This window comes from Parambassis ranga, chromosome 5, assembly GCF_900634625.1.
Source record: "Parambassis ranga chromosome 5, fParRan2.1, whole genome shotgun sequence".
Classification (NCBI taxonomy): domain Eukaryota; kingdom Metazoa; phylum Chordata; class Actinopteri; family Ambassidae; genus Parambassis; species Parambassis ranga.
The window spans coordinates 17,190,937-17,205,715 of NC_041026.1; the positions used below are offsets into that span (position 1 = coordinate 17,190,937).

A 14,779-nucleotide genomic window follows, 5' to 3' on the forward strand; every position below is an offset into this window, starting at 1 on the left:
ATGGAAGTGGTGCAGCTTGTGTTCAGTGCGTGCAGAGCACAGCTCTGACTGTGTAAAGGAGGAGTTTAAAAAAAGGCAGGCAGGAGCCAGACAGAAGCAGAGGAGCTGAGGACATGAATGTGACTCCTCTTGTTTAACACCACCTGAGTAGATGCAGTGTTGAAAGCCTTGGCAGGGCGCCCTCGGGTGCACCGTCTGTCTTAACGTAGCATGAAGCCTCACCATAAGAAGCTGTAACACAGACCCTTTCATAATTAACCAGAGGAACAGTGTTACCTCTTACTCACAGCTAAATCAGACACACTCCATGACAAGTCACCCTCCACAAATCTCTCATCTGACATGGCACACAACATTTATGGTAGAGCAGCAGCCTCTAGTGGCCACAGACACGAGCTGTACTTACGTCTGTCATGCTCACCCGGTTTGCCCTCTGGGAGAGAGTGTGATCACTCTCTCAGTGTGTGAATGTGTAGGAAGTCACAGCAGCACAGTTATTTGTCTTTTCATAAAGCAGGTTTGTGTGAGCTGTGTTATAAGTAGACTAAACCCACTAGTCACACTGATCGTGCTCATGTTTTAGGTCCCACAGTGTCGAATAACTGTTCCATACAACATAGTTTAATATATTTATTTACCCAAAACCACATTTTATTTTAGTATTTTACTTACAATCAGATGGACAGTGACTGTTAAAAAGAGGCTTTATACACTTTCATTATTATTATTATTATTATTTCATTTATTAAAGTACTTTTATTCAGTGCTCAGTGAGATCTGATGTCAGATGACTGCCAGTTATTAGATTTTTTATTTTTAAAACATGTATTTTAATAATTAAAATGAAACATAAGTGGTGCAATGAAAGTAAGAGTACACATAATATTATCTTAATGATAAAAAAAAACTAAATTTAACATCATGTATTGTAAATCACTGAAGATATCTGCTTTTAAAAGTTTTACATTTATTTTGAAAATTACACTAAATAAGTTACTTTCAGAATAAAGGTGTTTTTGGGTGCATCACAGACAAATGGCAACAAAAGAGGCAACAGCTCTGCATAAAAATATAAACATGTTAACAGCACATGTCGCCTCTCTGGCTGCTTTTTCTGCTTTTACTGAGTCGTCCTCAGCTATTCATGGGCGCACAGATGGCACCAGCCTACAGGCCCATTATGCCCACAGATGAATCTGAGCAAGGTACTTAATTGGCATGTGAGGCTGTAGTGTATGTGTGCGTGTGCGTGTGTGTGACAGGACTTTGGAGCCACTGCCTGCAGGAGAGGCGACCAGGAGAGCCGCTTCTTGTCTTATCGTCTACAAAAATCCTCCATGCTCGCAGGGCTGACTGGAGCATTATTGCCCCACGGCTGTGTGAGCACGGCTCTGACACAGGCTGCCTCTCCCCAACTACACTACACCACGATCCGAGTTACTGAGAAGGCTTTCGACTCAAGCCCTCTCTCTCCATCCGCCATTTTCAGCAGATTGAAAGCAGGTAGAGCACAAAAAAATCACAAGTCCCCGCTCAAATGAAGCAGGTAAGTGCGCCTATGAGTATACTAAACCCAGAAATAACTCACAGTGCTAGTGGAAACATTGAGGGAGGAAAAACCGCTGCAGCCACCTTACTCCGGCCAGCATCGGGAAGAATAAGGGGAGCGGACTGTTTGCCTACAAGGGAAACAATAAACTGCATCCTCCAGGCGCTGTAGTGATACGATTTACATTCTGTTCTGTTCTGTGTGTCTTTGTCAACTTTTATTTGGACCAACAGACACAGTAACGCTGTAGAATCCGCTTTACGCACACACCCACGTTAAAATCTCCGTTTGTTGCTTGAACTTCAGCTATAGGAGGGATTTAAAAATGTCTGATCACAACTCCACCAACAGCGGTGCCAGTAAAGAAAAATCAAATTAACGTGAACGAGCCAATAAAAAGTTCAGGCTTTTTTTTTAAATGCTTTGTTTCAAGAGGGCAGCAGTGTGATCAGCCTGAGTGGGGACTGATTGTCTTCGCGGTGCCATTTATCTGCCATGGAGATAATGCAGCAGCATCATGAATCGTTAGGGTCAAATGATCCACTACTGAACTGAGAGTGATATATTTTTAATGAATGTAGTGCGGTGTGTCGGGAGCTTATTGTTGCCCTGAACAAATGGCTTTCCTGCCAGCATGTAGAAAAAAAGAGTGACTGGTGGCTGAGTGTGGGTGTAAGAGAAGCAGTGCTGGAAAATGAATAAAATGATTAATTAACAGAGAGCAAATATGTGTTTTAAATGACTCTGCAAACAGTGGAACCCTAATTCTCAAATTCAAGGGGTTTTCTGTTTTTTTAATTCCCTCTTTTCTTTTCTAATTTTTGATATAATGGATCAAATCATCTAGTTAAACATAGCATGTGTGCACACTTCTTATAAAATTGTTGTGGCACCAACATTTTTGAAGGAGTTGGTGTGTCTGTGTTTTGCTGTTTTGGATCCTTAGTCTTTTTATTTTCACCATGCATGGCGTCAGCCTGTTCATTGTGATGTTACTGCACCTTTGAAATGATGGAATATTTCTAATATGGTGGGGTATTTTGTTGCAACTTGACTAGTGTTTCAAAAGCTGTGCTGCCATTAAAGTGAAAAGTGTTCCCCAAAGCAGTTTAGTTTGAAGTCTGTGAGTAAGAGGCAGGATGTAGAGCGGGTCTTGTGACTTTATATCCAATCTATGTGTGCAGGTGTCTACTGTTACATGCTGCTGCATCTGACAGAACTGAGATTTTATTAATGTGCCATCGAAGGATTACAGATGTTCACCAATGTTTGTGTTTGTTGTTTGAACATGCTGAAAATGTGTGCCTCTGTCAGTGTGTCAGTGATGTGATGTGATGTGGAGGCCAGTTACTGTTTAGTTGGAAAGTTGGACATCTGCTTTTACTACCGAGGGTTAAAACTGACAAACTGAATTTAAACTCTCATCTTGGACTGTTTTTCATATATTTTTTTAAACTGCCTCCGTGTGGCATTAAAGAAACAAAATGTCAATGGGCCTCTGCAAAGCTTCACAGAGCACCAGCTCAGAGTCGGTGCAGAATCATGCTGCACCTGGAAGAGGGGGGACTGTGCAATGTGGAGGGAAGCTGAGGTGTGGCACGATGATCAGCTAATCCTAGCTTCTGCTGCTGGTTTTAATCATATTTGTGTTTACACATTTAATTCAGCATGCCTTCCTAATGGAACGTTACATTGACTCCCACAGTGTGGTACAAAGTAGTATGACATGGTGGTGTTGAACATTTCTGTTCAAACTTTTTTTTTTTTTTTTTTTTTTACCAACAGCATGTGAAAGTATCATCAGGTTTTAACCCTTAAAACCAGCCTGCATTAATTCACAGGCTTTATTCTTACCTGCACTATGTGTGCACATGAATATCGATTGCTGCATAAGTATTCAGAACCACGAAAGGCTTCACAAAGTTCGCAGGAAGACAAAGATATCTTCAAAATGTGGTGTTCCTGTGGTTTTAATGTCATCCATGGGGTACAGTTGTGTCTGTATCTGTATGGAAATAAGGTCATACATTCAGTTTTATCTGGTTTTATGTAAAGACTACAAAACAGTGTTTTATATAAGCTTTGTTTAAGTGTTAGTGTGTTGGTGTTACTGAGACTTTCAGTCCATTAGTGTCCTGAAGCTTTTTTTAAACCTTGACATTGCTCTGCCCCACAGTTCATGTGAACACGCTGCTGCCCACTGGTTTGTGGAAACCCACCTCAGCAGGTAACATTGTTAAAATGTATGTTTGTTCTTTTTCTTTTCTTAAACATGCCATCGGTTTGATGTAATTCACTTTTTGTCACGATAGTGTCGGCCATGGCTATAACGGGAGGCACAGTGGAATCTCTGGATGAAATTCCAGCTCATGTGTGGAAAGGTTTGCCTGATTCTCTGAATCTCAGACCTTCTGCTATAAATCACAGCCGCATCGGTGAGTCCTCAGTCTCTGTTATGTTTTTGATAGCTGCAGCTTTTATTGTGATGATTTCCATTTCAGTCCTTGGACAGACAAATGACTGCAAACAAATGTGAATTCCACACACCCATTCATTCCTCTACAGAGTCCAAATATAAATGATTCTGAAATCAAAACTGTTGTGACGTGTTGTCTAAAGTTATCTGCAATACAATGACAAGAAATTATAAACATACATCTGACTAAAGTTTAGCAGCACTTGGATTCATCTATTCAACTACTGGTCATCACATTGGTCTTCTGGTCATCTGGTCTTCTGCATATACTGTAAATAGAGATGGACAAACCTCATCACTCACAGGTTCCCTGAAAAATAATTTGGAAGCTGTCATAATCTTAGCAACACTTGACCCTGTCTAACTCCTGGCAATAGGGGAAAGGGATGATGTGTGAGTGGAGCTGAAGTGGGCTCTTATGAGTGGTCACTCCTTAAATTATACATAACTTTAAGCTGTAAAACGATGGATATTTTTTATATGAATTCACCCTCTGTTTTGTGGGGTTAATCAGTTTATTTCTAACATAAATGGATGTCTGTATGGATTGACTCTTTTCTGGGGCCTGGCTCAGGTGGCCTCCAAGAACTGCAGTTCATGGCACTTCAGCTTCATTGTTGTTGTTGTTGTTTGATCTCCTGTCAAACATAAAACTGATGGAGTGCTGCTGCTGCTGCTTTTGCTGCATCCAACAGGACCGTTATGTGCACAAGGCTAACTTTTCACAGTCCTAAATAACACTCACACAATTAATCATTATCATAGCATTATTGTAGCAAATTTCGACACATTTGCTCTTCCATTTGACAGGTGTGTGTTTTTTTTCAGGTGTTTGGGCCACACGAGTCATTCCTAAAGGAAAGAGGTTTGGCCCATTTGTTGGAGAGAAGAAGAAAAGGTCCCAGGTGACCAGTAATGTTTACATGTGGGAGGTACGTTACTAACTGTTCTGCTGGCTTCTTTCCTAAAACTCTCCACATCCACCTTGTGTGATTCTATATGTTCAGCTAAGAGGAGCCCAGCTGCAGTGTTTTCCAGCTGCAGCATCTACAGTTCAGAAGAGTTTGTAAAGTCATCTGTAAAAGAACTAACATCTGGAAATAACCACAGCAGCAGCTACTGTTTTAGATGAAACAGTTTGCTGTATGAAAAAACGTTTCAGCTCCCAGTGTACATTAGCTTTGTACCCGTGTCCTGTAGGTTTACTTCCCAGCACGAGGCTGGATGTGCGTTGACGCCACAGACCCCATGAAGGGGAACTGGCTGCGATACGTGAACTGGGCTCGATCCAGTGAGGAGCAGAATCTTTTCCCGCTGGAGATCAACAGAGCCATTTACTACAAAGTCTTAAGGGTGAGATGAACACACATCCATGTATCAACAGGTCATTTTTATTGTATCTGTTAATCTGGTAATCATTTATTATGGTGCAGCAGCCGTGATGCAGATAACCTTTGGTCAGTAAATTTCAGCTTTACACTTTGTTGCCTCCAGACCCAAAACCAGCACAGCTCAATATTATGTACAATCATGTGCTATGATTTTTACATTAAAAACACAGAAATACATTATAAGATAAACCCATTTCCTAGCTATGTATAAAAATATTTACAATAGTTTCACCTTAGCAAAGCACAGCAGAAATACATTACAAAATGTATTAGTAACACTAACATATAATGGTGACACTAATAATAATAATAATAATAATAATGCACTTCTACTGTAATAGTTACATGATCGTTTTGTTGCTTTAGTTTAGCATGGTTAAATCTGATGACTTCTAAAGCAAATAAATAAATTTTAAAAAAGAAGAATTTATTGAAAGCCTGCTGGATATTGTAGTTTTTTTTAGTTTTAGTTTATTTGTATACATAAATAAATAAATAATAAAACAGCTGTAGGCTATACCATACATAAATCGGGTAGAGATTATAAACTATCCTGTGTTTTGTGACGCTGGTCACATTAATATTCTTACATAAACAGTCCTACAAAACATGCCATGTCTTCACCTAAATGTGCAGTCACTGTGGTGCAAACACTGTCAAATTCCACAACCCTTCAGACAGATTAGATGCACAGTAGCCCAAATATCCCCCTTGCCTCTCAGCAAGCCGGGCTGTGATTGGTGGCCGACCTCATCTCTCACTGTTGCAGCCTATCGGGCCGGGAGAGGAGCTGCTGGTGTGGTACACTGTGGAAGACAACCCAGAGATAACAGCTGCACTGGAGGAAGAAAGAGCCAGCAGTCTAAGCAGGAAAAATTCACCCAGGGCGAAGCGAGGTGAGGCCTTGACTCCTGACCGTGATGACATTTCAGCTCGGCTTCATACTCTCCTGTGTGGTTGCTTCACACACTTCTAACTTAACCTCGAATTGTTTCCTTTTGCAGTCGAAGTTGTAACTGAGCGAGCTAAGCTAGCTACAAATGAAGGAAGGCTAGTGGAGGCTAACGTTAACGGCTGCGATGTGTGGGGCTTTTCTCTACTTTAACACCCGACCTAAAACACGCATATTTACACCTATATAACGACACATTAGCCACCTCACTCTCGTTAGGCACACTGTTCAGCTGTTAAATGAGTATCTGAGCAACTTTTTAGCAGCTTTTCCTCTTCGGGGTCCTGACGTTGTCGAGGATGTGACCTTCCTTGAGTTCCTAAAGCATGAAAGCCATCCATCGGCAAGCCTCTCTACTTGATGATGGCCTAGCAGGTTAGCTAACTAGCCAGTTTCCTTATCCAACTGCAGGCTAATTAGGGCGCAGGTATTGGATAACAACCCGATATATAGCTGTTATATGGTGGGGAGAGTGTTTAAAATCATTCTGCATGTCGTTTGGGTCCAGAATAACCAGTTAATCGAGTTGTCAGACTGTGTTGCATGCTAGCATGAGGCTAAACGGCTAAATGTGCATGAACGCACGTACATCTCGGTGTTTACACGAACAGACAGTTAACTGTAACCATTCAAATCGATAATAGTGACAGTCAATACAATAGTAGACATTATAATAGTGTTATATTTTGCTTTAATGGCACACAGCATCAAAATAAACCCTTTAATGACACACAGTTTAGTTGTTATATGTCACAGTTCAATTTGTTGATATGAACTTTGGACATTTTTCTATAAAAGAGAACTGGAAATCTCATTGTATATAATTTAATTCAGGGCCGCTGAGAAGGATGGAGAGACTAGTTACACACAGCACAGTGTCTGCTATGTCATCTCACATGTTGTTGTCTGTTTTGCTACGTTTGTTTCCCTGTGGAGATGTAACACAAATATAATACTACAAGAACAAAACAGGGCTTTGTATTTAATGGAGCTTTTTATTCTTGTAGGTGTTGTTAAAAAAGAAACTCTAGTCACATGTTATTACGTCAATGCATAAGTATAGGCTACACACAGAAGGTAAATCTTTCCTTGTAACACCTAAAATGTTTAAAAGAAGATATAAACATGCGCGCTATGCCACAATACATTCTTTTTATTTGAGTTTCTGTGTAACTCTACAGGCTGTAGCTCCTAGCTCTGCACTGCAGTGTAGTGGTTTTTGACAGCCTTATATTGTACTGCAAAGTGAACATCAATGAACATGTTCCTGTTTTAACTTCACCTCAGTATCAAATAACCTTTGTGTTACCTGATGATAGAAATGGCTAATATGCTCTAAATATCTCTTGTCACATACACGGTCTTATTTAATATGCATCTTGCAGTAAAATGTTCATTAGATTCTGAAAATTAAAAGAAATAGAATGAATCTAGTGGTAGAAAAGGAGTGTCTGGTAGTCAACAAAAGTAATGCGATTGCAAATGTCATATCTACTTTTTGTTGAGTCTCTTGGGTTTTGCTCTTAGAGTGCAGAAGCATTTGTTCCTGGGATGAATGAAGTGTTTAGAAAATTTGGGTAGCAATAAAGCAGCATTACCTGGTGTAGATTCTATGCAGAGACAGGAAAACCTCTGTGTCTCCAGTGATGAGAGAAAGTCCAGGACATAGTTGTGTGCAGGCAACATACTGTCTGATCTATATTAAATATACAGCAGCCTCTCATAGTCCCTTTGTCCCTGCCTTCATGTTGTGCAGCACATTAGAGATGTTGTCCTTCGTAGACCCGTTTGCATGAAATGTGGAGCGTTTCAGCAGTTTTGAGGATAGAGAGCTAGTGATATTTTTACATAGTCTGAAGTTATTGTTCATCAATGCACTGACATTTGAGAACATTGTTAAAAGCATGTTCAATGATTTAAATCTTTCTCTGGTGTAGATTAAGCAGAATGTGCCAAGCCAGGCTGATCAGATGACCAGCATGGTTAACATGTGTTTCTTTGGTTTTAATTAGGCATTAAAGACCAGCTCAGGTGACATTGTTGACATGCTCCAGGAGGAGAGGTGCAGGGAAGCCTGAGCTTAAAAATAGGATCATTTTGTAGTCCCATATCAGACCCTTTTTTAGCAACTGTCATATCTGAATTATAGATGCTTGTAAGCTGTATAAATGCAATGTGAGCTTGCTTTATGATAGGCCACAAGATTGAATTTGAAGCAGTTCTAACTGGCACGACATGGGGTACAGAAGATTAATCAAATTGAATTGAGAAGTGAATTTATGGGTCTGTAAACTGTGTTAAAATCGAGCAGCTATATCTGTAGTTGCCATACATAGTTGTTGATTTTTGATTGCTCTTGCTGCAATGATTGCTCAGTCAGTTATGAAAGAAGCTGACAAATCACATTCTATCAACATTACAAATGTATTTACCCAATTTAATGTGTAAATACCACTGTAGTGAAAGACTTAATGTTTTCTGTCACTAGGTGGGAAATTATGTGCATATATTGACATTTACAATCTCACTAATAAGTTGGACAATATGAGCATTTCACATCATTAACATGATAAGTATGTTAAGTTATGTGACTGTTTACTCACACTCATTTGCTGTCTTGTGGATGTTCGTGACAAAACAAAAAAAAAAAAACACAAGGAGTAAATGTTACAACACTACATTTTCAACCTGTGTTTTGATCAAGCTTGCTACAATGAGATGTTTATTTGCTGTTACAGCCAGAAGAAAGCTGCTTGACAAAACCAGACGGGCTGATCTGGGTGGATTCAAGAAAAAAAGCAGAACCAAACCTACTGTCAAGGAGATGTGGGATGGGGAAGAAGGTAAGCTTAAGATGCAGTGCCATGTTCAATCAGTCTAGTTTTTTATTTTAAGTGTCAGCTTTTTGTTAGAATTCTAAACTGATTTGACCTGATCTGTTTTTGTTTACAGGTATGAAGGAGGAGGATGAGAGGCCATCATCCTTGGGAACCTCTCAGGAACTCAAAGAAGCCAGTATCCTGGGGAGAACTGACCATAAAGATGTGCTGGACAATTCAGCAGCAATGATAGACAAGGAAAATGGGGAGGAGGAGGAAGAGGTAGAGGAGGAGGAGGATGATGAAGAAGAGGAAGAGGATGGTGATGATTTGGAAGATATGTGTGACGCACAGCAGCAAACTGTTCAGCTCTTACCTGTGGACGATTCCATGCAAAACAAACAGTCTGGCCCAATGCTAACTCAAGGTGAAGAAAGCCATAAGGATTCACAGGAAAAGGTGGAGAGTTCCTCACTAGCAGGCGCAGAACCAGAGGTTGATCCTGATCCTGACTTCGACCCAGATGGTGACCTTGAGTGTAATCCACAAGGAGAGTCTTATCCCTGTCAGCACTGTGACCGCCACTTCTCCACCAGACAGGGTCTGGAGCGTCATATACACATTCATGCGATCACCAACCAGCAATCACAACTGTTCAAGTGCCGGTATTGCAGCAAATCCTTTGGATCACAGGTAGGGCGCCGGCGGCATGAGAGGAGGCACGAAAGCAGCTCTAAGAAAAGGCCGGGCTCTCTGGCTGGATCTGCCAGTGTACTTAGCACTGTGGTGCAGACTGATTCAAGTCCTGACTGCACTAGCCCAACCAGCCACTATATAGCCATAGGGTCCCAATTTACAGGAGGGCACCTGCACAACTCTGAGATGCAGAGAAAGGAGCTGGAACCTCATGCAAACCGTCCCTTTATATTGGATGAAAACGGGGAGTCAAAGGAACTCCATCCCTGCAAATACTGTAACAAAGCATTCGGCACACACACCAACATGCGCCGGCACCAACGTAGAATACATGAACGGCACTTGTTACCAAAGGGGGTTCGCAGGAAAGGTATGCTGCTGCAAGAAGCATCAGTGCAGCAGCCTGATGAATCTCTTAGCACCAGCCCTCCACCTGTCTATGTACCCAGTGCAGACACAGAAGATGAGGTGGACAAGGATGATTACGCAGTTGACATATCTAAAAACATCTCTGAGAACTTGAGTTTCTACATTGACGGCAAGATTGTGTCCACCAGTTCTGTGAGCAGCTGTGAAGTGATAGAGGTGGATTCAAGATCTGCAGCATTGCTTGGCCTGGACACAGTCATAATCAGCCCAAATCAGATTAGTCAAGCGCTGAAGGTTGAGGGCAGAACTGCTGCAAAGCAAATCTCCACCACTGGGCAACCACCAGCAAAGCGGAGAACATCTACACCCCCTCTAGTTCCTAGCCTTAAAGTGGAGTCAGAAACAATGCCATCGTCTTCAGCATCCTCTACATCTTCCTCGTCTAATTTGTTAGTGGAAGGGCTGTTCCAGCAGGCCTCAGATTCATCACCGTTTCAACGAGAGAAACCTGTTTACCTATCGCCTAAGCTCAAACAGCTCCTTCAGACACAGGACAACATACAGAAATCAACCATTACCCTGATAACAGAAAGCCATAGACTGGCCTCTCCACTGTCAGTCACACCACTGCAGGGGTCTTCAGGAAAATTCAAGAGAAGAACGTCCTCACCCCCATCATCACCACAGCTCAGTCCTGTATCTAAAACAGAGAGCTGTAAAACTGAAGGGCCAAACTCCTACATGCTTATGGTTCCAAAGCTGGAAAGTCACAGCATGTCATCTTCTGAGAGCTTGCAGGACAAAGATGACAGGGACACCCTGAGCCCCCCTCAAAATGCAATGCATGGCCAGCCTTCCTCTACTAGTGGAGGGAATTCTTGTAATCAGCAGCCACTAGATCTATCAAACTCCATCAGTCGGAGAAGCGACAGTTTAAACAAGGTGGTCGGGGATTCGGCTCTTGATTTAAGTTTCCATCGGAAGACCACCATGGAACCTGAATCAAAGGGAAATCCATCCCCACAGCCTCTGGTAAAAAAGAGAAAGCCTAACACCAGTATGCTTGAGAAGGTGCTAATGAATGAATATGTTGGGCTAACTTTGCCAGGCGAGGAGGGCCCTTTGGCAAACCTAAGTTCTTTAAATTCTCGCTCTCCAACTGTTGCATCAGAGTCTGCTCACCCATCTCCGCCCTCTTTGACCCCAGTCACCATGAATCCTTCTTCCCCAGGTTCCTGTAGTGTGACATCCCCAACACCGCCTCCCCCTGTATTACCTACCATACCATCTCCACCAACTATGCCTAGCTCACCTCTCTCGCAACCTTCAGACTCAACTACACTGAGACCTCTTCCTGTCCTCTCGCCAAAAATGTCTCCAAAATCAGTTGAACATAAGCCCCTTTCTGAATCAGAGGAGAACTTCTTAGGAGAGGAAAACAAAGATCAGGAGGAGAACCACATTGATGAGCCGCTGGATTCCCCAAACACTTCACTCAGAGGTTCCCCTAATCATTCAGAGACACTAAATACTCTTGGGCCTGCATCAGTAGAGCTGCCCACTACAGAAGATGATGTTTCTTTGACAAGAACTTGCAACAATCTGCTTAATGGCAAATTGAAGCAAGATGTAGTCTTAGTAACGGACAAGGTTTTGAAATCCGAATTTGCTCCTCTCTCATCTCAACCTGAAACTTCGTCAATGTCTCTTCTTCCTGCAGCATGTGATTCATCCCCTGCATCTGTGTCACAACCTCTGCACATAATTAAGATAAAAGAGGAGCCTGTGCACTATGCAGTTGAGTTGTCAGTTATGAATTGTGCTCCTCAGGACGATGTTGACACTTCTCAGTCTGCTGCTCCTGATAAACCACCCAATAAAACCCCTGAGGCAGAAGAAGTTGATTCAGCGTACAGCAACACTTTTGTGTGTAACGTCTGTGAGGAGCCATTCAACTCCATCAAAGAGCTCAGTGGACATATCACAGAGCATACTGCAGACTGGCCCTTTAAGTGTGAATTCTGTGTTCAGCTGTTTGGCGACGCTCCGGCCCTCCTAGCTCACCGGACAACACTACACGGAGTGGGCCAGATATTTGTGTGCTCTATTTGTTCCAAAGAGTTTGCCTTTCTCTGTAACCTCCAACAGCACCAAAAGGACCTGCATCCAAATGAGACATGTTCACATACTACTGTAGAGAGTGGCAAACTCAGGCCACAAAATTACACAGATCCATCCAGAGCCAAAGAGGAAAGCAGTCCCTCAACACCAGCACCAGAGATGACTGATGTAAATATTTCGCCTAGTGACTCTCTTTTAGCAAAAGAGGAGCCTGATGTTAATGGTAATCATGGAGAGGATGGGGGAGAGGACCCCAATGAGGAGCTGTACACTACAATAAAGATTATGGCTTCAGAAGGAGGGAAGCCGAAAGACCCCGATGTCCGCCTTGGCATTAATCAACACTACCCCAGTTACAAACCGCCTCCTTTTCCTTATCATAGCCGTTCTCATGCTGCCTCAGTGGCCTCGGCTACAAACTTTACCACACACAACATACCACAGACTTTCAGCACTGCCATTCGCTGCACCAAGTGTGGCAACAGCTTTGACAATATGCCTGAACTGCACAAGCACATACTGGCCTGTGCCAATGCTAGTGATAAGAAGCGTTACACTCCCAAGAAAAACCCCATCCCCCTCAAGCAAATAGTCAAAAGTCTCAATGGAGTTGTGTCACCCACAGCAGCCACTGCAGGCCAGAGTGCTTTCCGTCGAATGGGTCAGCCAAAGAGACTTAACTTCAGCCAGGAAACCGGTAAAACAAAAATGAGTGCTCTCAGTAAGAAGAAGAACCAGCTGGTTCAGAAGGCAATATCACAGAAGCATAAAGCTGCAACCTCTGCAAAGAAGGCTAATGTCAAAGTTGAAGAAGAGCCAGCCTCTAATGTCTGCCCACACTGCAGCCGGGAGTTTACTTATACTGCAAGTCTGACTAAACATATGGCCGTCAGCTGTCCCATGAAGCCTGTTGCTGTGAAAAGGGGCAGAAAAGGTCTAGCAGAGGTGAAAAAAGAGGGAGTGCCTGTAGTAGAAAAAAACACCAGCCTGAGAAAGAAAGCTTTAGACAGTGAAGCACAGATAGAGGCAGAACATAAACCTCTGGGAAAGACCCGAGCTCGTAGCTCCACAGCAGCAGAAGCTGCAGAATCCTTCCAGACAAACAAAGGAAAAAGCGCTACAGTAGGCAAACTAAAGAGGCCTGCTTCATTCCCAGCACCACTGTCTGTTAGAAAAAAAATGAAGAAGAAGGGCCTAGTTCAGTCTCTACCTCCCACCCCTTCAGCCCTGGACACTCCTGGTGACACCACACATCGACCAGCCATGAGGATGCAGCGCATGGGCAAAGAGGCAGTACCCAAGAGATTAGCAGAGGCCAAATCACTACAGCCACAACAGCAGGTGAAGAAAGAGGAACGGTTCTCCCTCAGAACCAGGGAGAGACTAGGCGGTCCAGTTACTAGGAGCTTACAGATGGCCAGCACAGCTCCTTCTGCTGAGGTGAAAAATGAAGCAACACCTGCCCAAGAGCCAAAAGAGACTCAGGTAAGATGTGCTGTTTGTCTGTTACATCATTATTTGTGTTTGTTTGTACTTGGCAGGCCAACATTATATTAGCACAGATGTATTGATGGCACCACCAAGAATGCAAACTACAGAAACACGAAAAATGTGGCTTCCTTAGAGCAAGTTAATGTTAAGTTCATCAAATGTTAAATGTACCTCTACTATCAGGAACCTCAAACAACACGTGGTCTCATCTGTGCTTTCTCTGTGGTCATATAAAGTACCTTCCACTGTGAAGAGAATTGTGGGTCGGACATCAAAGTGGCACAGATGATGCCACCAATATTAGAGTGGTGTAAAGCAGAAAATCCTGTTTCATTTACGACATTTCTGTTTAAAGTCATTGCTTCTTCTCTGTGTTGCAGGAGGTGTTGATAAAGTGAGCCATGTCACCGCTGTTGGACTCTTTCCTGGGACTACCATGTCCACCTATCAGCCAACACTCTGGAACTCATTAAGGCTCTGAGGAATAACCTTTGTGGTGGTTCTATTCCCAAAACAAGTCAAGTCTGCGTATCTCAACGGTTTTGCTGGATTTCAGGAGGGAACGCTCCTTATCTTCCACCTTATCACATGAACTGAACTGAGCCTCAATTTTTGCCAGCCTTGCAAAAAAAGGAAAACTGTACATGACAGTGAGTTAACATATACAATATGTGTCATTACTTGACCCAAAACAGTAAGATTAGGGCTCCGTTACTTTGGAAAGCTGATATATTGCAAATGGCAATCACGTATCAGTTAGGGTTAGGGAAACGTGTTAATTATTTGGTTCCGTATTTTCCCACATTTGGTTGTTTAGATTTTTGGGTGGTTTCCAGCGTTTCTTAATGCATGTGTGAATAGAGTTAAAAAAATAGATTATGCCAGTTCTAATGTCTCCCAGTGGGTCCTACTTAA

General features: G+C 42.5%; 1 protein-coding gene across 1 annotated transcript; it reads left to right on the plus strand.

The window, feature by feature from the left end:
• Positions 1-1,156: 1,156 nt before the first annotated feature.
• prdm2b (PR domain containing 2, with ZNF domain b) lies at positions 1,157-14,372 on the plus strand. The gene is made up of 10 exons (XM_028405172.1): positions 1,157-1,205; positions 1,348-1,503; positions 3,726-3,776; positions 3,862-3,984; positions 4,854-4,957; positions 5,226-5,378; positions 6,186-6,312; positions 9,107-9,211; positions 9,321-13,858; positions 14,245-14,372. The coding sequence occupies exons 1-10, from the start codon at positions 1,157-1,159 to the stop codon at positions 14,260-14,262; spliced, it is 5,424 nt and encodes a 1,807-aa protein (XP_028260973.1). The 3' UTR covers positions 14,263-14,372.
• The last annotated feature ends 407 nt before the right edge of the window (positions 14,373-14,779 follow it).